Source organism: Neoarius graeffei, chromosome 16 (genome assembly GCF_027579695.1).
Source record: "Neoarius graeffei isolate fNeoGra1 chromosome 16, fNeoGra1.pri, whole genome shotgun sequence".
NCBI classification, from domain to species: domain Eukaryota; kingdom Metazoa; phylum Chordata; class Actinopteri; order Siluriformes; family Ariidae; genus Neoarius; species Neoarius graeffei.
In genome coordinates, this window is record NC_083584.1 from 10,835,263 (window position 1) to 10,861,738 (window position 26,476).

At 42.4% G+C, this 26,476-nt stretch overlaps 1 protein-coding gene across 1 annotated transcript in view; it reads right to left on the reverse strand.

Moving 5' to 3' along the window:
• Nucleotides 1–1,105: 1,105 nt before the first annotated feature.
• ppap2d (phosphatidic acid phosphatase type 2D) overlaps nt 1,106–26,476 on the reverse strand; it is a 109,944-nt gene continuing 84,573 nt past the window's right edge. Inside the window, exons 2-6 of the mRNA XM_060942477.1 lie at nt 18,854–19,011; nt 16,405–16,688; nt 11,263–11,320; nt 3,186–3,362; nt 1,106–3,088 (exon numbers count right to left, since the gene is read on the reverse strand). Of these exons, the coding sequence (XP_060798460.1) occupies nt 2,981–3,088; nt 3,186–3,362; nt 11,263–11,320; nt 16,405–16,688; nt 18,854–19,011 (785 nt within the window). The 3' untranslated portion in view covers nt 1,106–2,980. The remainder of the gene's footprint in view (nt 3,089–3,185; nt 3,363–11,262; nt 11,321–16,404; nt 16,689–18,853; nt 19,012–26,476) is intronic.

Sequence of the window (26,476 nt, forward strand, 5' to 3'; positions counted from 1 at the left end):
TGGCCACTCTTCCATAAAGCCCCACCCACTCTGTGGAGTGTACGGCTTAAAGTGGTCCTATGGACAGATACTCCCATCTCCGCTGTGGATCTTTGCAGCTACTTCAGTGTTATCTTTGGTGTCTTTGTTGCATCTCTGATTAATGCCCTCCTTGCCCGGTCTGTGAGTTTTGGTGGGTGGCCTTCTCTTGTCAGGTTTGTAGTGGTGCCATATTCTTTCCATTTTGCTATAATGGATTTAACGGTGCTCTGTGGGATATTCAAAGTTTGGGATATTTTTTATACCCCAACCCTGATCTATACTTCTCCACAGCTTTGTCTCTGACCTGTTTGGAGGCTCCTTGGTTTTCATGTTGCTTGCTTGGTAGTGTTGCAGAGTCAGGGTCCTTCCAGAACAGGTTGATTTATACAGACATCATGTGACAGATCATGTGACACTTTGATTGCACATAGGTGGATCTTAATCAACTAATTATGTGACTTATGAAGTGAATTGGTTGGACCAGATCTTATTTAGGGGTTTCGTACGAAAGGGGGTGAATACCTACTGTATGCACACTCCGGATTTCTGCTTTTTTTTCCATCTTAATTATTGTTTGTGTCACAAAAAAAAAACAATTTGCACCTTTAAAGTGGTAGGCATGTTGTGTAAATCAAATGGTGCTAACCCTCCAACAATCCATTTTAATTCCAGTTTGTAATGCGACAAAACAAGACAAACACCAAGGGGGATGAATACTTTTGCAAGACAGTGTATATTAACAAATGAAATGAAGTTGACCAACAAAACATGAAATATCTGGGGTTCATTCTGTCTGCAATGAAATACAAGTCAAAGTAAATTTAGAAATGACTGGTTTCTTTTTTTATTTGCATTTTCCAGACCATCCCGAGTTTTTCTGTTTTGTTGTTGCAACGTTACAGTATTATTTTCTATTCTTACAGCATTTATTTGCTTGTTTTAAATACATTTTTACAGTCTTGATACTCAACTTTTAGTCTTTATTTTCTAACTTTACAACATTTATTATTCAAATTTGTTGAAATTGCTGAAGCAAACCAATATTAGCTCCAATAAAACCCAGACATTGCCTCACAGCCAGAGCTAATAGTTGCACATTCGTTTTATTGGTTTGGTTTATTAATACAGTGGTTATTTTAGCCTCAGGGACTTTCACAGACAAAATAAACAAAACGTTTATAAAACTATAAACATAAAATATAGCTTTCTGACAATACAATACCTCTGGCTCAGTCACTATTTATACAATACAAGCATCTTGCACGCATATAAACACAACAGCGCTAATACATTTGCAAACTCTGGATAGTTTTCTTTCTTTATAAAATGATTTACATATGTTTATACTATGAATAATTACCACCTTGTAAAACTGGGAGAAGGTGATTGGCTGACCACAGTAAGAGGAAATAAACACTGTTGAAATGAGACCACTGGAATACCATGTGCTAGAGTTTCAGAGTTCAGTCCTGCAGCTGAAGTGCCAAAGGTTCGAGCAGGTTGCTAGTGTGCAGTGGTCTGCCTGCTCGACACCACCGAGACATGGAGGCAGGAGGGAGCGAGAGCGGTCTCGTTTCATTTCAGTCACACGGCTACCTCGCAAGAAAGAAAGAAAGAAAGAAAGAAATATCTTGTCTCAAGATTGGACTTTGCCATGTAATCAATAATGAAATGCACAAGAGGAAAAGAAATGTTAAAGGACAGGAAAGGGAAATAAATTAAGGACAGAAAAAATAAAAGAATAAAGAAAAATACAAACTAAAGAGAAAAAAGTTAGAATTAATAAAACAAAAAAAAGAAAGGAAACATATCAGCAAAATAAAAGAAACTGAAAGAATAAAATGAAATAAAGAAAGCAAAGTAGAAAAAGGTAATAAAAGAAAACTATAAAAGAAATACAAAAGCAAAGAAAAGAAGATAAAAGTGTAACGGGCTTATTGCACCCTTATCCATTGGGCCTCATTTATCAATCTTTAAGTAGTGTTGTTTTACAAACGTTTTCGTGACTTTTTTTCATGCTCATACAGTATATAAGCGATAAATCACCAAGTGTGTTTACAGAACATTTACATTTAGCCACACCCACAAATATCCATAAAAGGCTCACAGAGAGCTGACAAATGACAAAATGGCGAAAGAGCACCTGCTTTAATCGCTCAGTGATGCGGCTCAGTCGTTACAGCGCGTCATCTATACATAGGGCGCTATTACTTTTGTCATAATTAATCGGCTAGTCCGATTTATCTTAATTTATGGGTTATATTTTGGAGTTGCTTTCTGATCGAATGAAGACGAAGAGACTGAGTGTATGTAACTGAAATAAATACGTGATTTAAACTTGACGGTGTAATATACAGCGTGTATAAGATGGCGGTAACTCTCGGATAATGATACGATTATCGAACTGGATTTTCCTAAACACCAAATTTCTCGTGGAAATGCTCCTGCGAGCGAGTTAGAAATAAATTTATTTGTATGCAGTTTGATAAATGAAGCCCAACATCGGTTGTAACCACAGAACTCTTGTGATTGGTCAGTACATCTGCCTGTGAAAGTGGCATTGCTCCAATAAGCTGCAGGCGATTGACCTGTGGATTCCCCACTTCCTCCACAGAGGCTCCTGTATAAGTGTCACTACGGAATAATACAATTATTAGCAGCTTCGTCTATATATATTTACTGGATTTGAAGTAAAATATACACAAGGCTCACATAAAAGACAAAACAAAAAAAAAACAATAATATCTGTATTATATATCTTATTTATGCAGGACTTGTAGGCAGTGGGTCGGTGTGTGTATGTGAGTATGGACGTGAACACATTCTTCCGATTCTTCCTCTGGACATCCTCCTTCTCCTCTTCCTCCTCACCGACTCTCTCTCATGTCCATCATCTGACATCGTTCGGTTCGGTCCACGTGAAGGCAGCGCCGTGTGTCCGCGCGTCCCAGGACGGATGCTAGCACTCTGTCTGCCGGCTGGACAGAGACAGAGGGCTGTCCAGGGAGAGACTAGTGGGAGAGCGGTCTGCGGGACACGTTTTAAACATGGAGGAGATATGGAACGCCTGCAAACAAGACACACAGGGAGAGATGAGACCTAAAAACACACACGAAGATGGAAATGTAAACATAAATGCGAAAAGGACAGTGAGGGTCTCGTACCACCCAGTACGCAGTGATTCCTCCCTGCAGGAAGCCGGTGAGGACGTCCGAGGGATGATGGCGGTAGTCTGAGATCCGGGAGAGCCCGGTGTACAGGGCTAGCATCACCAGCAGGAACTGCAGCAGCGGCCGCAACAGTCTCGCACCGCGCCACGAGAACCGCGCCTGAAGGTAGAACTGAGACACACAGACAGGAAGTCATTGAAAGTCAATTGAAAGTCAGTTGAGCCCATGTCTTTTGGCAACTTGATAAGCACACACACAAAAAACTTTAGAAAAACTATCATCTGGAGATATCAGCGAAAATTCTATGCTATATACAGTATATCAGTGGCTGGGAGTCCAAAAGAGCAAAATGGTGCTCTCTGGGTGGGAGGGAGCTGTTGTTTGATAGGGGAGAACTGGCTGGTGGGGAAACTGGCAAAGACTAAGGAGAAAACTAGGGAGAAAATGTGGGGACTAGACCCCCACCCCCGACCAATTAAAAGTCAATGTAATTTCAAATTCATTAAAAAGATAATATTTCGTCTCTGATAATTTCACTGTAATAATACCACTACTTCTACCACTACTACCACTACCATCACTACCACTACCAGTGTTACTACCACTACCATCACTACCACTACCAGTGTTACTACCACTACCATCACTACTGCTGCTACTACTACCACCACTTCTACCACTACTATCACTACTGCTATTACCACTACCAATGCTACTACTACTGTTACTACCACTACCATCATTACTACTACTACTTCTACTGCTACTACCACTACCAATAATACTATTACTACCATCACTACCACCACCACTACCATCACTACTGCTACTACCACTACCAATACTACTACTAGTCACTACCACTACCATCAGTACTGCTACTACCACTAACAATACTACTACTACCACCACCACTACCATTACTACTGCTACTACCACTACCAATACTACTACTACAGTCACTACCACTACCATCACTACTGCTACTACAGTACCAATACTACTACTACTACCACCACTTCTAGCACTACTACTACCACTACCATCATTACCGCTACTACTACTACCAATACTACTACTACCACCACCATCACTACTACCACCACCACCACCATCACTACTACTACTACTACCACCACCACCATCACTACCACTACCAATACTACTACAGTACCTCTACCATCACTACTGCTACTACTACTACCACCAATACTACCACTACCATCACTACCGCTACTACCACTGCTGCTACTACCACTACTACCACTTCTACCACCACCAGCAATACTACTACTACTACCGCTACTACCACTACCAATACTACTACCACTACTATCACTACCACTACTACTACTACCACCATTACCATCACTACCGCTACTACCACTACCGATACTATTATTACTACCATCACTACCATTACCAACACTACTACTACCACCACCACTACCATCACTACTGCTACTACCACTACCAATACTACTACTACCACCATCACTACCACTACTACTACCACCACCACCATCACTACCACTACCAATACTATTATTACTACCATCACTACCATTACCAATACTACTACTACCACCACCACTACCATCACTACTGCTACTACCACTACCAATACTACTACTACCACCATCACTACCACTACTACTACTACCACCATCACTACCAATACTACTACTACCACCACCATCACTACCACTACCAATACTACTACCACTACCATCACTATTGCTACTACCACTACCAATGCTACTACTACCACCATCACTACCACTACTACTACTACCACCACCACCATCACTACCACTACCAATACTACTACCACTACCATCACTACTGCTACTACTACTACTATCACCAATACTACCACTACCATCACTACCGCTAGTACCACTGCTACTACTACTACTACAACCACTTCTACCACCACCAGCAGTACTACTACTACCACCACCACCATCACTACTACCACTCCCATCACTACCACCACTACTTCTACCGCTACCACCACTACTACCACCACCACCATCACTACCACTAGCAATACTACTACCACTATCATCACTACCACCACCATCACTACTATCACTACCACCACTACTTCTACCACTACCATCACTACTACCAGTATTACTACTATCACCACCAACATCACTACCACTACCAATACTACTTCCACTACCATCACTACCACAACTACTACTACCACCACTTCTACCACGACTCCTATCACCACCAATACTACTACTACGTCTACCACTATTACTGCCACTACCACCACCACCATCACAAACAATACATTAGATTAGATTAGATTAGATTAGATTAGATTAGATTAGATTAGATTAGATTAAACCTTGTCATTGTACATGTCACAGGTACAAGACAACGAAATGCAGATTGCATCTAACCAGAAGTGCATAGCAGTAAATAACATGTATAATATACAAATATAAATGTACAGAAATTACAGGGTATGGAATGGTATAATGATATGATAGGTATTTACAGTATGTACAAACATGCAATATGAATATACTATGGTATGATATGATATAGATATTTGCAGTATATACAAAACACAGTATGAATAAACAGTAGTGCAAATAGTGATAGTGCAGTGAAGTCATCCATCCATCCATTATCTGTAGCCGCTTATCCTGTCCTACAGGGTCGCAGGAAAGCTGGAGCCTATCCCAGCTGACTATGGATGAGAGGCAGGGTACACGGGCTGACACACATAGACAACCATTCACACTCATGGTCAATTTAGAGCCACCAGTTAACCTAACCTGCATGTCTTTGGACTGTGGGGGAAACCGGAGCACCCAGAGGAAACCCACACGGACACGGGGAGAACATGCAAACTCCACACAGAAAGGCCCTCGCCGGCCACGGGGCTCGAACCCGGACCTTCTTGCTGTGAGGTGACAGCGCTAACCACTACACCACCGTGCCACCCCTTGCAGCGAAGTCAGTTCAAATCAATTCAGTTTGTTCGGGGGGGATGTTGGTGAGTGTGTGAGTGTGTGTGTGTGGAGGGGGGGACCGTGGGGGGGCGGAGTTCAGCAGTGAGACAGCTGAAGGAAAAAACTGTTCCTGAACCTGGTGGTTTTGGTCTGAAGGCTCCTGTAGCGCTTTCCAGAGGGCAGGAGAGTGAACAGTTTGTGTGCTGGGTGGCAGGAGTCTTTGTAAGAATAATAACAGCATTTTTACTGGAAAACGTAGTTTGTCATATGATTGCCATGTGATCTCCAAAATTCCAAGATGGCAGAAGTCTTTGTGATGAGATGTGAGTTTTATATATCTGCATATCTGTATCTATATTAAATATATTAATGTCATGGCTGCATAGTGTAAAAGCAATGCCAGTACATGCACGGATGTATGAATTATATTTTTCATCTGCCAAATAAAAATAGCAGAAATTGCATTAGGGTTGTGACTGACATCCAGTGCGTAATGTGCATCCTGACATTCACTGACGTCTTCACATTTCATCGTAGACAGGAAACGTTTGGGTAAATGGACTGAAAGCATTTGCTAATTTTTAACTAAATGACTCACACCATGATTTCATCATCCTTGTTGCCGAAATGACATTCTGTACATGTGGCTTCACAGAATAAAATACGTAATTGCCTAAAAACAGAGCATGTGTCTTGCGTAGGCCTCGCTGTGTTGTGCATGTGGTAGCTGGCTAATGCCCGTGGACAAACACTGTACGTGAGAGAGGATATGATTCATGATAGCTAAAACGAAGCCACAGGCACTGTGCAATCTTATGCTTGAGGAAGTGGTTTTAGTTGCTCACAACCCTCGCGAAAGTTTGATTTGCACCTCGGACGCTTTTTATTATAAATAATTTTGGACTGAATCTGAATTAGACATGAGCTCATTACTGAAACCAGCTGGAGGGAACAGATTGTTGGTCGAAGTGAAGTGTTTTTTTTAAAGTTTCAGCAGTAAACTGAAGTCGAATGATGAGTTGATGCGTTTTTGCCAGAGCATTCCTGACTTTGATTTATTCATTCTTTTTTTGTGTGTTAAATCCAGTCACAGGCGGCACGGTGGTGTAGTGGTTAGCGCTGTCGCCTCACAGCAAGAAGGTCCGGGTTCGAGCCCCATGGCCGGCGAGGGCCTTTCTGTGCGGAGTTTGCATGTTCTCCCCGTGTCCGCGTGGGTTTCCTCCGGGTGCTCCGGTTTCCCCCACAGTCCAAAGACATGCAGGTTAGGTTAACTGGTGACTCTAAATTGAGCGTGAGTGTGAATGGTTGTCTGTGTCTATGTGTCGGCCCTGTGATGACCTGGCAACTTGTCCAGGGTGTACCCCGCCTTTCGCCCGTAGTCAGCTGGGATAGGCTCCAGCTTGCCTGCGACCCTGTAGAACAGGATAAAGCAGCTAGAGATAATGAGATGAGATGAGAAATCCAGTCACTGACAAGCCAGACAGGATGACAAAGAAAATGTCCAGCCTGTTGGAAGACATTTCATATAATTCAATTTCATACTGTTTTATTTGGCTTGTGATATTAGAGTTGTGTGAAGTTTACCGTTATTACGTCGTCCGCGACAGAGTCAGCAGGGCGAGGTATTGTAATCAATGTGGTTTGTTTGTTTGTGCGTCTGTCTGTTAACAATCTAACGTCTAGACGGTTGCACCGATTGACTTCAAATTTTTAGGGTAGGTGGGCAATGGTCCGTAGATAACCTGATTAAATTTCGGGGGAAATTGGGTCAAGGTGAAGGTCAAGCTCACCGGAAAGGTCAACCTTTCGGTTAAAATAACATTTTCCATTATAACTCAAAAACGGTTGCCGATAGACAGATGTTTACTATTATGAGCATATAGGAACTCCCATATGGGCTTTCATTTGGCACCACAACCTTTGACCTTGAGTGACCATGAAAGGTCAAACTCAAGGTCAAGGATTTTCAGAGGGCTGTAACTTGAAAACGGTTGATGGTAGACAGATATTTACCCTTATCAACTTACAGAAAGTGCCATATGGCCTTTCATTTGGCACCATGATGTTTGACCTTGAGTGACCTTAAAAGGTCAAACTGAAGGTCATGGGTTTTCAAAGGGCTATAACTTTAAAATGGTTCATGATTGCTAGATGTTTACTATTATCAACATATGCCGGTAAGACGTGTCATATGGGCTTTCAGTTGCCGCCATAACCTATGACCTTGAATGACTTTGAAACGGTCATGGATTTTCATAGGACTATAACCTGACATCTGATGATTGAGAAATATTACCATTATCAACACATAGGTATAAAATAAGTGCTGTCGGGCGAGGTTTGTTTTGCCTGGCAACACTTGTTAAAAAGTCTAACAATTACCAAAAGCAAAAAGTGTAATCTGGGGGCTATTTCTAAACATTTCCGCTAATTTCACGTTGTCAGATGTCGTAATGTTGCTTAAAATCAACAAAGTGATCTTAACCACCAGCAGAACAAGAGAATAGGTTGAATAATCTGATATGTCTTTTTCTCCTGACCTCATCATAAGAATTATTAAATAATTTTGACATTTTCCATGATATTTTCACTCGATATCAGTTGTAGGTCTGTATTCGCACTAGTACAACACGTACTGTAGGGTGTGTATGGAATGGAAGTGAGAGTTCCTGCACAAAGATATTTCCTGCTGCACTTGTTGTTCATCTGGGAAAATGTATCCATTAGCTGAAACTAAATCCAAATGAGCACTTAACCTCTCCACAACACTTTATCAGCTTCACCTACCAGTCAGGTCACTCAGTACATGTACAGTTCCTCGCTGTAGTCCGCATATTGCTATGGATAACATATTGGCACCTATTTAATGCTACATGGTGATCGACAGGCTCAGAAGGGTGCCAATACTTTCTCTTTGCAACAGCGCAGAAGGCCAGCTAAGGCGTGCACGATAAAGAGCCTGAGACCCGATTTCAGAGGGTCCTTCATCAGCTATAACCCCATCCCCTTCTTCCCACCTCTCTCTCTCTCTCTCTCCAATCAGCACCGCAGCTCTCCCGCCCGGACCGGAGACATGAACCCGTGAATGGATGGGCAAAAAGAATGGAAGAAAACGGCTCATTTTCAGATTTCCCAAAATCACAGCCACCTCCTGACACATGACTGGCGCAGAGCGCAGGAGGGAGGAAAAGAAAGAGAAGAATTGAGAGAGAGAGAGAGAGAGATGGTGAAAGGCAGATTTGAGTGTAGTTGAGTGTCAGCGTGGGTGAGCCTCACATCATTTTTCCCTTTTCCCTCTCCATCAGAGACAGAGAGAGAGAGAGAGAGAGAGAGAGCAGAGACAGAAAGCTAAAGAGAAACAACAGAGGGATGGAAAGAGTTATAGAGAAATGGACAGAGTAACAGAGAGAGAGACAGAAAAAGAAAGATAAAGAGCAGAGACAGAATGAGAGCTAGACAGGGAGAGAGAGAGAAAAGAGAGAATGAAAGAGAGAGAAAGGGACAGAAAGAAAGAGGTGCAGAGACTGAGGGAAAGAGACAGAAAGAGAGAGAGAGAGATACAGCTCGAGAAAGAGAAAAATAGATAGGGAGAATCAGAGAGAGAGAGAGACAGGAAGTGAAAGAGAAACAGCAGAGGGACGGAAAGAGTTATAGAGAAATAGACAGAGTGACAGAGAGAGAGAAAGAACAGAGAGTGAGAGAGAAAAAGAAAGGTAAAGAGCAGAGACAGAATAAGATATAGACAGGGAGAGAGAGAGAAAAGAGAATGAAAGAGAGAGAGAGAAAGGGACAGAAAGAAAGAGGTGCAGAGACTGAGGGAAAGAGACAGAAAGAGAGAGAGAGAGATACAGCTCGAGAAAGAGAAAAATAGATAGGGAGAATCAGAGAGAGAGAGAGAAAGGAAGTGAAAGAGAAACAGCAGAGGGACGGAAAGAGTTATAGAGAAATAGACAGAGTAACAGACAGAGAGAGAGAGAGAGAGCAGAGAGTGAGAGAGAAAAAGAAAGATAAAGAGCAGAGACAATGAGAGCTAGACAGGGAGAGAGAGAGAAAAGAGAATGAAAGAGAGAGAGAAAGGAACAGAAAGAAAGAGGTGCAGAGACTGAGGGAAAGAGACAGAAAGAGAGAGAGATATACAGCTCGAGAAAGAGAAAAATAGATAGGGAGAATCAGAGAGAGAGAGAGAAAGGAAGTGAAAGAGAAACAGCAGAGGGACGGAAAGAGTTATAGAGAAATAGACAGAGTGACAGAGAGAGAGAGAGAGCAGAAAGTGAGAGAGAAAAAGAAAGATAAAGAGCAGAGACAGAATGAGAGATAGACAGGGAGAGAGAGAACAGAGACTGAAAGAAAGAGAGAGAGAGATGCAGATCAAGAAAGAGAAAAACAGATAGGGAGAAATACAGACAGAGAAAAAGAAAGAGAGAAAAAGAAAGATAAAGAGCAGAGACAGAATGACAGTTAGACAACGAGAGAGAGAACAGCGACAAAAAGAAAGAGATAAATGCAGACTGAGAAAAGGAAAATAGATAGGGAGAAAGAGAGAGAGAGAGAGAGAAGGGGTCAGTTGTGAAAGAAGCCTGTCCATCTCTCAGCAGGCCAAGTCCCTCCTCCCATCTCTACGCTCGACAGCCCAACCCATAACTAAACAAGGCTTCCTCTGTCCTCTCTCTCTCTCTCTCTCTCTCTCTCTCTCCATCTATTCATCCAACCTTTGGAGAGCTTTCTCTTTTTTCGTCTTGTCTTTGGCCTTTCTCTTTCATTTGAAACAAGATGCCTTTGGGGATGTGCCGTTCTCAGACCTTTTTCCTTTCACTCTGTGTGTGTGTGTGTGTGTGTGTGTGTGTGTGTGTGTGTGTGTGTGTGTGTGTGTGTTTTTGCATGTTTATTTGTGAGCCAGAGTGAGAAACAGACATTTTTGGCAGCCTCCCATATGGCAGCACTGGAGGCCTACAGCGGTAAATCTCATCAGCGCAGCCGAGCCAGGATGCTCTGTAATTAAAGCTCAGCTACAGCTGTTGGCTAAATATCTGTTCACGGATGTTTCTTTGTGTGTGTGTGTGTGTGTGTGTGTGTGTGTGTGTGTGTGTACTCACAGCAAGGTAAAGCATTGTGTACATGGCGAAAGAGGCGTGGCCTGAGAAAAAGGATTTCCTGTAAAAGAGGAAAAAGCGGGAAACAATGTATACACTGAAGTTCTCTTGTGCCAGCAGTCCCACCCTGACATCTGCACATCATCACGTACATCTCACGCACATCTGTTCTACATCAACACTCATATTTCTAAGACGCAACAATTAAAAAGCCTAACAAAGAGTCTTGACGCTGTTATACACTCTTTTTCATGATTTGGTCTATTTTTTAATCATACAGCTGCTATATGTGGAATAACACACTTCGTGCTCTTCTGTTAGAGGAAATTAATCAGTGATAATGTGATATTGGTGGTGGTGAAGTTACTGTTACCAGTGTAAAGTTGATTATTTTCCTGTAGCGGCATGTGTTTTATTCCACTTATACCTCAGGAGTTTGCATAGAGTATATGTACAGTGGTGCTTGAAAGTTTGTGAACCCTTTCGAATTTTCTATATTTCTGCATAAATATGACCCAAAACATCATCAGATTTTCACACAAGTCCTAAAAGAAAATAAAGAGAACCCAGTTAAACAAATGGGAAAAACATATTATACTTGGTCATTTATTTATTGAGGAAAATGATCCAATATTACATATCTGTGAGTGGTAAAAGTATGTGAACCTCTAGGATTAGCAGTTAATTTGAAGGTGAAATTAGAGTCAGGTGTTTTCAATCAATGGGATGACAATCAGGTGTGAGTGGGCACCCTGTTTTATTTAAAGAACAGGGATCTATCAAAGTCTGAGCTTCACAACACATGTTTGTGGAAGTGTATCATGACATGAACAAAGGAGATTTCTGAGGACCTCAGAAAAAGCGTTGTTGATGCTCATCAGGCTGGAAAAGGTTACAAAACCATCTCTAAAGAGTTTGGACTCCACCAATCCACAGTCAGACAGATTGTGTACAAATGGAGGAAATTCAAGACCATTGTTACCCTCCCCAGGAGTGGTCGACCAACAAAGATCACTCCAAGAGCAAAGTGTGTAATAGTCGGCGAGGTCACAAAGGACCCCAGGGTAACTTCTCAGCAACTGAAGGCCTCTCTCACATTGGCCAATGTTAATGTTCATGAGTCCACCATCAGGAGAACACTGAACAACAATGGTGTGCATGGCAGGGTTGCAAGGAGAAAGCCACTGCGCTCCAAAAAGAACATTGCTGTACATCTGCAGTTTGCTAAAGATCACGTGGACAAGCCAGAAGGCTATTGGAAAAATGTTTTGTGGATGGATGAGACCAAACTAGAACTTTTTGGTTTAAATGAGAAGCGTTATGTTTGGAGAAAGGAAAACACTGCATTCCAGCATAAGAACCTTATCCCATCTGTGAAACATGGTGGTGGTAGTATCACGGTTTGGGCCTGTTTTGCTGCATCTGGGCCAGGACGGCTTGCCATCATTGATGGAACAATGAATTCTGAATTATACCAGCGAATTCTAAAGGAAAATGTCAGGACATCTGTCCATGAACTGAATCTCAAGAGAAGGTGGGTCATGCAGCAAGACAACAACCCTAAGCACACAAGTCGTTCTACCAAAGAATGGTTAAAGGAGAATAAAGTTAATGTTTTGGAATGGCCAAGTCAAAGTCCTGACCTTAATCCAATCGAAATGTTGTGGAAGGACCTGAAGCGAGCAGTTCATGTGAGGAAACCCACCAACATCCCAGAGTTGAAGCTGTTCTGTATGGAGGAATGAGCTAAAATTCCTCCAAGCCGGTGTGCAGGACTGATCAACAGTTACCGCAAACGTTTAGTTGCAGTTATTGCTGCACAAGGGGGTCACACCAGATACTGAAAGCAAAGGTTCACATACTTTTGCCACTTAGAGATATGTAATATTGGATCATTTTCCTCAATAAATAAATGACCAAGTATAATATTTTTGTCTCATTTGTTTAACTGGGTTCTCTTTATCTACTTTTAGGACTTGTGTGAAAATCTGATGATGTTTTAGGTCATATTTATGCAGAAATATAGAAAATTCTAAAGGGTTCACAAACTTTCAAGCACCACTGTATTTTATGTATTAAAGAATGACATGCTGTACTTTTTATCCATTTATTGTTACATTTAATGGAATTGAGTCCACTGTGTCTATATAAGGAGAATATTCTATTCAAATTCACTCAATATGAGCAATCATGCGCTCTGACTGACTATTACTAGAATATCAGCTCATATACCGTGAGTAGAGAAAAACAAAATGGCAGAGCGTGTTGCTGAAGCAACCGAGGATGAAAAAAACTCTACTCAAAAACAAAACCCTGAAAATACAGAAAAAATAAAAAATAAACGAAATATGGAATGAAAGTATTTGATGGTAAGAATGTATCGTTTATTTTTCAATAATAATAATAATAATTATTATTATTATTATTATTGCATTTTTCACAAATTGCTCCCGTCATTTTGCTGCCGGTTTGTTTACATTCTTCATCTTTAAGCATTAAAGAAGAACTGAAGGCCAATTTTTTTATGATCAAAATTCTATTTATCTAATTTCATTAAATATCGGAATGCATTTCTGATTGCTATTTTCTCGCTGCTATAGCAAGTTCTGAGTGTTTGAAATATGCTCTGTAATATATCAGTCCATATGTCAAAGCAATGGCCATAAAAGAGATTCGCTGAGACCTGTGCGAGACATCGTAGGACGGAAGTAAAACGTACAGCGGAAATCAAAGTGACCAACATCTGCCAACGTCGTCAAAAGACGCACACGCCCTCTTTCGAATGCTGATGTAATCAAGCCGGAAGTTTTGTTTGTTTTGATAGCAATCAGGAAAGTTTGAAAAAAGTAGGCAGTAATCGTCATTTAAACTCGTTTTTGTGCAATATTTCGTTTGGAAAGCAGTTTTCAAAATGGCGGCACTGACACCTGGCTGACACTAAACGTTTCGAAGTCTCGCACAAGTCTCGTGAAGATCGCACGGATAAGCGACGCCTGCCGTGGACCAAACGAACTAAATTCAACACGGCTAAAAACCGAACAGGCCGATAAGTATAATATTTAATTGCAATTAGTTGCCAATACGAGTCACGATATAAGGTTACTAAAACCGAAAACGTCATTGAATAACACGTTAATTAAGAAATAAAGCAAGTTTCAGAATGACTTCAGTTCCCCTTTAGTATTTGTTGAATTTTTTTTAGACTGGTTCAAAAACTCAAAGAAGTTTGAAAATTACGGAACTGAAATGTCCAAGGAAGAATTAAATAAATGTCTAAAGTTATTCTATACCTCGACAGCATGACAGCAAGACGGCGCCTTCTACAAAAAAACAGCACTAAAGTCAATTCGTGCCGCCATCGATAGGTTTTTAAGAAGAATGCCTAAACGGAAATTATTTTGTTGGACGTTTTGTATGAAGTTTTTATTTAACGAATTTGCAAAAGCATAAAAATAAAAATGCTCCATTTCTCAAAATCTAGTGAAAGTGGATAGAATAAAACAGTTATTCCACTCAATTTCGTCATACACGGATTATATGCTTTATGACTTCCCACTAACCAGGGTAGAAGCAATGGAGAGAGTCTTTAGCAGGTTTATCCGGAAATGGCTGGGTGTCCCTCCAGCGTTTAGCTCAGTCAACCTCGACAGCAAGTCATCAGTACTCTGTTTACCATGCTCCTCCGTCGTTGAAGAATTCAAGGCAACCAAGGCAAGGGCAGCATGCACGCTTTTACTCTCCAAGGACGCAAAAGTCAGGCATGCCAACACCGCTATCAGCTGCGGCAGGAAGTGGAAACCCCTGGAAGTGGTGAAGGAAGCAGAAGCCTACTGGAGGCATCGGGAAATCGTGGGCGCTGTGTGTCGGGGACGTCTAGGGCTCGGCAACTACAGCGTCAAGAGCTGGGCGAAAAGTAGCACACCAGATAGAAGGGACTTGGTGGTGCAAAGGGTCCGGGAGACAGCCGAAGAAGACCGTCGTATTAAAGCGGTGGGGCTGGGCTCCCAGGCACGTTGGATGCAGTGGGAAGAGGCGCTCGAGAGGCCACTGTCTTGGAAAGAGTTGTGGGCTACTGACCAAGGCAAGCTGAACTTCCTGCTGCGTGCTGTGGCTGATCTCCTACCCACACCAAGCAATTTGAAGATCTGGGGCAAGGAGCAGGAGGCATCCTGCAGTCAGTGCAGTGCCAGCCTCTGCACACTGAACCACATTTTGACCAGCTGCCCAAAAGCTCTCGCGGATGGGCGCTATAGGTGGAGACACGACAAAGTCCTCACCGAGGTCGCTAAGTGGGTCGAACTGCAGAGAGGCAACGTCAACAAACAGCCGCCAGCACCACCAAGATTCACAGGCTTCCATTTAGAGGGCAGCAAGGTTCCGAAGGGAAAAAGACCTAATAACCTACCATCTCTGCTGCACCGTGCAACAGATTGGGAGCTGCGCGTGGATCTCAAGAAGAAGTTGGTCTTTCCTCAGAAGGTCGTGGTAACTACCCTCCGACCGGATATGATCCTTCTTTCTAGGAGTTCAAAGTCCATCATTCTAGCCGAACTCACTGTTCCCTGGGAAGACAGGCTAGCCATATCCCACCAGGCAAAGAAGGCTAAGTACCAGGACATAGTGGAAGAGGCGAGCCTTGCCGGGTGGTATGCCACCCTCTATCCAATCGAGGTCGGTGCTCGGGGTTTCCCTGCAACGTCGTTGCGCAGTTTTCTGCAGAAGATTGGGCTTGATCCCAAGCAACTGCGGAAGGCTATCAGGGAGATAGCCACAGTAGCCGAAACCAGTTCCAGGTGGCTGTGGTTGTCAAGGAATCGTAGCTGGACCCCTTCTGCAGGTGAAGGCTAACTTAGCCTTTGCCGCCCCACTCAGGAGAGGTGTACAGGTTAAGGGGCGAAACACCTGTGACCCTGAGATGCCTGCTGAGGATGCGGAAGGGGTCCCTAGGAACATCACAATACTCCACCAGTTCGATCTTTAACTTCCACATCCTTAGTTGCTCCTGCAGGTTCTGCTTGTAGCAAAGCATCTTTGGTGTTTAATTCATCGCCAATCAGCTCATGTATGACTCAATTTCATGGGATAATGGTTAAATATACTATATATAGTCATATTAAACATTCTCTCTCTCTCTCTCTCTCTCACCTGGCCTCCTCCACGTCTTTCTGGTCGTTGTTGCATTGCACGTTATCCACATAATCGCCCTTGGAGCAGTTCAGCGATGCGTACGTCACATTGCACACTGCTAAAAAGTTGGGGCGGAGCCGGCCCACGCTCAGCTTGGCCATGTTGGTCAGCGATTGGCCGATGCAGCAGCCAAACAGGAAGCTGCCCAGCTCTTTGTAGAGGGAGGAGATGTAGGGGTTTCGTATGAAGGCACGGGAGTTCACGCGGCGGGAGCGCACGCAGTAACACTCAGCCAGCGCGATCTGAAACACACACACACAAAACACTTTAGAGAAGCAGATCATAATTACACAATTATAAAACCATCTCTTTTGAAACATACAATTTAACTATGTTTTATACACTCTCTTCAGTTTACACTTCAAAGCCACACCCACAAAACACCTCCCTAGACTGTGCAACGCCGGCTCAGAGGTCAGGACTCTGAAATACTGATCGTAACGTCATGACTTTGTATCCTGATAGTGCTCAGGTTCCTCCACCAGGTCCTCAATTAAGATCCTTAACCCGCATCTGGTCAAGTCACTACTCCGTCTAAAAGCATCTACAACCCCGATTCCAAAAAAGTTGGGACAAAGTACAAATTGTAAATAAAAACGGAATGCAATGATGTGGAAGTTTCAAAATTCCATATTTTATTCAGAATAGAACATAGATGACATATCAAATGTTTAAACTGAGAAAATGTATCATTTAAAGAGAAAAATTAGGTGATTTTACATTTCATGACGACAACACATCTCAAAAAAGGCCATGTTTCCCACTGTGAGACATCCCCTTTTCTCTTTACAACAGTCTGTAAACGTCTGGGGACTGAGGAGACAAGTTGCTCAAGTTTAGGGATAGGAATGTTAACCCATTCTTGTCTAATGTAGGATTCTAGTTGCTCAACTGTCTTAGGTCTTTTTTGTCGTATCTTCCGTTTTATGATGCGCCAAATGTTTTCTATGGGTGAAAGATCTGGACTGCAGGCTGGCCAGTTCAGTACCCGGACCCTTCTTCTACGCAGCCATGATGCTGTAATTGATGCAGTATGTGGTTTGGCATTGTCATGTTGGAAAATGCAAGGTCTTCCCTGAAAGAGACGTCGTCTGGATGGGAGCATATGTTGCTCTAGAACCTGGATATACCTTTCAGCATTGATGGTGTCTTTCCAGATGTGTAAGCTGCCCATGCCACACGCACTAATGCAACCCCATACCATCAGAGATGCAGGCTTCTGAACTGAGCGCTGATAACAACTCGGGTCGTCCTTCTCCTCTTTAGTCCGAATGACACGGCGTCCCTGATTTCCATAAAGAACTTCAAATTTTGATTCGTCTGACCACAGAACAGTTTTCCACTTTGCCACAGTCCCTTTTAAATGAGCCTTGGCCCAGAGAAGACGTCTGCGCTTCTGGATCATGTTTAGATACGGCTTCTTCTTTGAACTATAGAGTTTTAGCTGGCAACGGCGGATGGCACGGTGAATTGTGTTCACAGATAATGTTCTCTGGAAATATTCCTGAGCCCATTTTGTGATTTCCAATACAGAAGCATGCCTGTATGTGATGCAGTGCCGTCTAAGGGCCCGAAGATCATGGGCACCCAGTATGGTTTTCCGGCCTTGACCCTTACGCACAGAGATTCTTCCAGATTCTCTGAATCTTTTTGATGATATTATGCGCTGTAGATGATGATATGTTCAAACTCTTTGCAATTTTACACTGTCGAACTCCTTTCTGATATTGCTCCACTATTTGTCGGTGCAGAATTAGGGGGATTGGTGATCCTCTTCCCATCTTTACTTCTGAGAGCCGCTGCCACTCCAAGATGCTCTTTTTATACCCAGTCATGTTAATGACCTATTGCCAATTGACCTAATGAGTTGCAATTTGGTCCTCCAGCTGTTCCTTTTTTGTACCTTTAACTTTTCCAGCCTCTTATTGCCCCTGTCCCAACTTTTTTGAGATGTGTTGCTGTCATGAAATTTCAAATGAGCCAATATTTGGCATGAAATTTCAAAATGTCTCATTTTCGACATTTGATATGTTGTCTATGTTCTAGTGTGAATACAATATCAGTTTTTGAGATTTGTAAATTATTGCATTCCGTTTTTATTTACAATTTGTACTTTGTCCCAACTTTTTTGGAATCGGGGTTGTACTGAATGAGTAAATGATTGACATGTGACGTAGAAATGCCTTCTTTTTTTTCTTTTTCTTTTTTTTTGCCAAACAGAATTTTTGGCTGCGTATAAATAGAGACGTGTATTTTTAGCGTGAACACAAAAACAAATCGAACAACAGGAAGCAGCAGGTAAAGACATTAAGCTGTTGTTCTGGGTGTTCCTTGAACAGATATCATCTCTGGCAGCAGTTGCCGAAGCACTGGAGCAGATCAGATTTTGTGTGTGTGTGTGTCTCACCGTTAGGCCCGTAATGATGATTCCTCCTGTGATTAGCACGCTGTCCGGGATGGCCTCCCTCTCCACGTAGGGGTAAGTGATGCTCGGGTCTTCGCAGAAGAAACCCCTCTTGTACGCCTTCACAGTTTTCAGTTCACACGCAAAGAAAGGGATAGATGCTAGAGAGAGGGAGAGAGAGAGAAATTTTAATTTCATGAAATATTTGAATATACAGTGTCTTGCAAAAGTATTCATCCCCCTTGGTGTTTGTCCTGTATTGTCGCATTACAAGCTGGAATTAAAATGGATTTCTGAAGAGTTAGCACCATTTGATTTACACAACATGCCTACCACTTTAAAGGTGCAATTTTTTAAAATTATTGTGACAGAAACAATAATTAAGATGAAAAAAAACAGAAATCTGGAGTGTGCATAAGTATTCACCCCCTCTCGTACGAAACCCCTAAATAAGAGCTGCTCCAACCAGTTCATTTCATAAGTCACATAATTAGTTGATTAAGATCCACCTGTGTGCAATCAAAGTGTCACATGATGTCTGTATAAATCAACCTGTTCTGGAAGGACCCTGACTCTGCAACACTACCAAGCAAGCAACATGAAAACCAAGGAGCCTCCAAACAGGTCAGAGACAAAGCTGTGGAGAAGTATAGATCAGGGTTGGGTTATAAAAATAAATATCCCAGACTTTGAATATCCCACAGAGCACCGTTAAATCCATTATAGCAAAATGGAAAGAATATGGCACCACTACAAACCTGACAAGAGAAAGCCCCGCCCACCAAAACTCAAAGACGGGGCAAGGAGGGCATTAATCAGAGATGCAACAAAGACACCAAAGAGAACACTGAAGGAGCTGCAAAGATCCACAGCGGGGATGGCCGTATCTGTCCATTGGACCACTTTAAGCCGTACACTCCACAGAGTGGGCGGGGCTTTATGGAAGAGTGGCCAGAAGAAAAAAAAAGTCATTGCTTAAGAAAACAAATTTGGAGTTTGCCCAACAGCATGTGGCAGACTCCCCAAACACATGGAAGAAGATTCTCTGGTCAAATGAGACTAAACTTGATCTTTTTGGCCATTATGGGAAACGCCAACCCAACACCCCGAGAAAACCATTCCTACAATGCAACATGGTGGTGGCAGCATTATGCTGCGGGGATGTTTTTCATCTGCAGGGACAGGAAAGCTGGTCAGGATTGAAGGAAAGATGGATGGCACTAAATACAGGGCAATTCTGGAGGAAAACCTGTTTGAGTCGGCCAGAGGTTTGAGACCGGGACGAAGGCTCACATGCATGTATCTGCGCAGCTTATTACATAAGAAAGCACTTTTCAGATTAAAAAAGAAAACATAATGAAGGCTGCTGGGTTTTGGTGCAAAATGAAAACGCGAGTGTGACAGCCAAAGTGTCCAGAAGAACCGTGGCTGGTTCTGTAAGATGCTCAGTAAAACCTACAGCTCATTTCTGCATAAAACTGCACTCACTGCAATCACTGAGACGACTATTGTTTGTCTGTTTTTTTAAAACAAAGGGTCGTCTCACACCAAATATGGGCTTTGTTATATTCATTTATTACGGCTTACTGATTACTGTTTATAGATTAGATTAGATTAGATTAGATTAGATTAGATTAGACTTTATTGATCCCTTTGGGCGGGTTCCCTCAGGGAAATTAAGATTCCAGCAGCATCATTACAGATAAACAGAGAAAAGAAATAGAGGAAAAACTTCTAGATAAATTAAAATAAATTAAGTATTTACATATACAAATATAAAAAGAATAAGATATGGGGAAGAGAGGAAAGGGGGAGGAGGAAAAAAAGGGGGACGGGGGCAGCAGGAGAGATATTGCACTTTATATTGCACATTATATTGCACATTGTCCGGTATTGCTTTTTGTCAGGCTAGGCTACTGCTCCTTCCTGTCCTCTGTCCTCCTGTTACCCCTCCTCCCCCCCAGAGAGGAGTTGTACAGTCTGATGGCGTGAGGGACAAAGGAGTTTTTGAGTCTGTTCGTCCTGCACTTGGGAAGGAGCATTCTGTCACTGAACAGGCTCCTCTGGTTGCTGATGATGGTGTGCAGAGGGTGACTGGCATCGTCCATGATGTTCAGTAGTTTGTCAAGTCAAGTTTATTTGTATAGCGCTTTTAACAATAAACATTGTCGCAAAGCAGCTTTACAGAATTTGAACGACTTAAAACATGAGCTAATTTTATCCCTAATCTATCCCCAATGAGCAAGCCTGTGGCGATGGTGGCAAGGAAAAACTCCCTCAGACGACATGAGGAAGAAACCTCGAGAGGAACCAGACTCAAAAGGGAACCCATCCTCATTTGGGCAACAGACAGCATTACTATAACATTAACAGTTTTAACATGAGGACAGTTTCGTTGATGTTATAAACTCTTCATTGATGGAAACTTGAGTGCAAAACTGTTCATGATAACTGCAGTCCTAAAGTTAGCAAGTCAACTGTAGTCCTCAGCCATAAAAGCATTACTGTAAGAGTCCAGAGCGTCCTCCAGGTATATCCCTCAACTGTCCTCATGGGGCCGTCCTTCACAGGAGCGATGCGATAAAACTCCGACCAGACACAGGGCACCAGGATGGATCAAGCAGGTCCGAGGAGCAGAAGAGGCCAGCATCTCAATCCCAGGACCAACATGTAGCTCAGAGGGACAGATTGGGGGGACAAATTGACATCATTTACCCCACCACACACACACACACACAGAACGTTAGTTTGTCCATAGACCTCTTCTCTGCCACCGTCACCAGAGAGTCCAGCTTCATGCCGACCACAGAGCCGGCCCGCCTGATCAGTTTGTCCAGCCTGGATGTGTCCTTCTTGGATGTGCTGCCCCCCCCAGCACACCACGGTGTAAAACAGGACACCGGTGACCAGAGACTGACAGAACATCCACAGGAGTTTCCTGCAGATGTTAAAGGACCGCAGCCTCTTAAGGAAGTATAGCCTGCTCTGTCCCTTCCTGTACAAGTGATTGGCGTTGCAAGTACTTTTTAATGTTGAAACATTTCATTATATTACTTTTAAGCCATTTTTTTTTCATCTGCAGCATTTCTTTACGTGCCTAAGACTTTTGTACAAGACTGTATATTCAGAATATATTTCAAAATTAAGATGGCTTGTTTTACAGCATTTCACTGCCTTTGTTCGTTCTTACTTATGCAATTTATTTTCAGATTGACTCCAGAGCGTTTTTTATCCAAACTTGTGACATCATTTACCCCACCACACACACACACACACACAGAACGTTATACTGTACATATATCTTCCTCCTTTGATTGACTTTTCACCAAAAATCTTCCTTGATTGATCACGACAGACTCACTATTTAGACGTGCGAATGAGCTCTGTAGAGTTTGGAACTGAGTAAATGAAGGTCTGGAAGTAGAACACGTAATGTGTGTGTGTGTGTGTGTGTGTGTGTGTGTGTGTGTGTGTGTGTCATGAAACACTCAATAAATTGACAGGGAAATTCTGCGAGACACAAGTTTCATTATCCTTATTATGTGCAATTAGACTGTACTTAAGCTCTTTGCTGTGTAATTCCTGTCTTTATGCTGAAATGAAGACCTGACATTCCTCAAATAACTTAGAGAGAGAGAGAGAGAGAGAGAGAGAGAGAGAGAGAGAGAGAGAGCAGGACGACAGCTTTGAAAGATTAAAGAGAAAAAGGAGACGGTCTTAAAGAACAAAAAGTGATTGTGAGCATCAAGGAAGCTGAAAATGAGAATCAATCCGTGAAGAGAGCTTTCATTGAGAAGAAAAGAGAAGAAAAGTAGGAGAAAGGGTAAACTCAGCTTGATAAACTCACTGTATAAGAACCGTACGACTGAATATCAGGGTTTTCATTAAGCGCCCAACATTTACTCCTAGGCATGTAACAATTCACCCGATTCAAAATATTCATTTCGCGATGCAATTTTTCCACGATATTTAAATAAATAAAAAATAAATGAAGAAAATTTTATGACCAACAGAGATACAATATTTATTTTCCTATTCTTTATCAACTTACACTACCGTTCAAAAGTTTGGGGTCACCCAGACAATTTTGTGTTTTCCATGAAAAGTCACACTTTTATTTACCACCATAAGTTGTAAAATGAATAGAAAATATAGTCAAGACATTTTTCTGGCCATTTTGAGCATTTAATCGACCCCACAAATGTGATGCTCCAGAAACTCAATCTGCTCAAAGGAAGGTCAGTTTTATAGCTTCTCTAAAGAGCTCAACTGTTTTCAGCTGTGCTAACATGATTGTACAAGGGTTTTCTAATCATCCATTAGCCTTCTGAGGCAATGAGCAAACACATTGTACCATTAGAACACTGGAGTGAGAGTTGCTGGAGATGGGCCTCTATACACCTATGGAGATATTGCACCAAAAACCAGACATTTGCAGCTAGAATAGTCATTTACCACATTAGCAATGTATAGAGTGGATTTCTGATTAGTTTAAAGTGATCTTCATTGAAAAGAACAGCGCTTTTCTTTCAAAAATAAGGACATTTCAAAGTGACCCCAAACTTTTGAACGGTAGTGTAAATCTTCCTTTAGTTAAATTAAAAATAAACTCTTGTTTCATTTTCATATTAAGATAAAACTTTATTAATCCTGAAGGAAATTCTTGTGCCAAAAATCACTCCATAAAAATACAGCACAAGTTAGAATACAATAATACAACTTAAAAACAAACTGTACGTAAAATAAGAACTGTACAACAAATAAGGCAGATTCTTCAGCAGAAAGGACAAAATTATGAAATTATTAAAAGGTCGACTGCCTTCCAGATTTTTCAACTGTAGGTCATAAAAAGAATTTTCCCGACACCCAGTTATTTTTGTTTAGTGAACCAAAAGCTACTGAATTTGAATAACAGACTCATCTCATCTCATTATCTGTAGCCGCTTTATCCTGTTCTACAGGGTCGCAGGCGAGCTGGAGCCTATCCCAGCTGACTATGGGTGAAAGGCGGGGTACACCCTGGACAAGTCGCCAGGTCATCACAGGGCTGACACATAGACACAGACAACCATTCACACACACATTCACACCTACGCTCAATTTAGAGTCACCAGTTAACTTAACCTGCATGTCTTTGGACTGTGGGGGAAACCGGAGACAGTGAGTCTCACTCACTCACTGTCTCACTCACTCACTCACTCACTCACTCACTCACTGTCTCACTCACTCACTCACTCACTCACTCACTCACTCACTCACTGTCTCACTCACTCACTCACTCACTCACTCACTCACTCACTCACTGTCTCACTCACTCACTGTCTCACTCACTCACTCACTCACTCACTCTTTCACTCACTGTCTCACTCACTCACTCACTCACTCACTCACTGTCTCACTCACTCACTCACTCACTCACTCACTCACTGTCTCACTCACTCACTCACTCACTGTCTCACTCACTCACTCACTCACTCACTCACTCACTCACTGTCTCACTCACTCACTCACTCACTGTCTCACTCACTCACTCACTCACTCACTCACTGTCTCACTCACTAACTCACTCACTCACCCACTCACTCACTCACTCACTCACTGTCTCACTCACTCACTCGATCACTCACTCACTGTCTCACTCACTCACTCACTCACTCACTCACTCACTCACTCACTCAATCACTCACTGTCTCACTCACTCACTCAATCACTCACTGTCTCACTCACTGTCTCACTCACTCACTGTCTCACTCACTCACTCACTCACTCACTCACTCACTCACTCACTCACTCATTCATTCACTCACTCACTCACTCACTCACTCACTCACTCACTCATCCTCTCACTCATTGTCTCACTCACTCACTTACTGTCTCACTCACTCACTCACTCACTCACTCACTCACTCACTCACTCACTCACTGTCTCACTCAATCACCCTCACTTACTCACTCACTCACTGTCTCACTCAATCACCCTCACTCACTCACTCACTCACTCACTCACTCACTCACTCACTCACTGTCTCACTCACTCACTCACTCACTCACTCACTCACTCACTCACTCACTGTCTCACTCACTGTCTCACTCACTGTCTCACTCACTCACTCACTCACTGTCTCACTCACTCACTCAATCACTCACTGTCTCACTCACTCACTCACTCACTCACTCACTCACTCACTCACTCACTCACTCTTTCACTCACTGTCTCACTCACTCACTCACTCACTCACTCACTCACTCACTCATTGACTCATCCTCTCACTCATTGTCTCACTCACTCACTTACTGTCTCACTCACTCACTCACTCACTCACTCACTCACTGTCTCACTCAATCACCCTCACTCACTCACTTACTGTCTCACTCACTCACTCACTCACTCACTCACTCACTCACTCTTTCACTCATTCATTCACCCTCTCACTCATTCATTCACCCTCTCACTCACTCACTCACTCACTCACTCTCTCTCTCTCTCTCATTGACTCACCCTCTCACTCACTGTCTCACTGACTCACTCTCTCATTGACTCACCCTCTCACTCACTCACTCATTCATAATCATGATTATTATGATTATTAAACTGCGTAATCTTTGTTTTTCCAAGCTGTAATTGCATTGTTTAGAGAGCAGAGGGCGAAATAGCTAATGTACAATCACAGGAATGCACATGACTTCACTGTAAACACAGCTCTAATCCTGCAAAAAGACACAACAAGAAACAGATCTACAATGGGAAACAGCTGTTGTGTGATTGTGTACAAATAGATTTAACAGGAAATGAAGTAAGTTTTTTAGGTTAGTCTCTCACGTAACTTTCCTTATGTCTGTTGTTAGAATGCTAACCATTTGGTACTGGTTTTTGCATTTTCTTTTCCATCTTATTTTTTCTAATGTTTACATGTGAAGCTGTGTTTCCGTACGCTCGGCCCTGAAACTGCTCTTCAACACAAGGAACCGTGTGACACCAGGTGAATAGCGTGATCACGTCTGAGAAAACAATCCACATTAAAAAAATTATTTTTTTAAAAAGCATGCTTGTAAAATTCCATACGTGAAGCATTTAAAATCCCGACGATGATTTGCACGTTAAACACGTGTGATGTTTCTGGCTTCTGTATGGGGAAATACTGAAGTGTGACTTCGCAACAGGAAAGAAAAAATACATTCCTACAACATTAATGATTAAACTGAGCTTAAAACGAAGCGGCTCGCTCACAGCACCTGTTAGCTATCACCTGTTACTTATCACCTGTTACCTGTTAGTTATTACCTGAGCCACTTCCTGTTGGATCCTGATAAGCAGACTACAAAGAATTCTGGGAAGACCAGGACTTTCTCAAGGTCTGAGTGAAACTGAAAGAAACACACACTACAGTGGGTGAGTGGAGTATGCACTGTATGTCGGGTGTGTAGGAGACGGACTCTGAGAAAGAGAGAGAGAGAGAGAGAGAGAATTCCAGCTTGCTTTCTCAGAAAACTCTTTCCCTCTTTTTCTCAAACTGACCTTGTTCGGTCCCATGCCCTCTCTCCTCAGAGCTCGACCCGTAGAGAGCATGGGATTGATCATTAACCCTCCCCTCATTCCCTCACCGCACCCTTTGGAACCAAGCCACA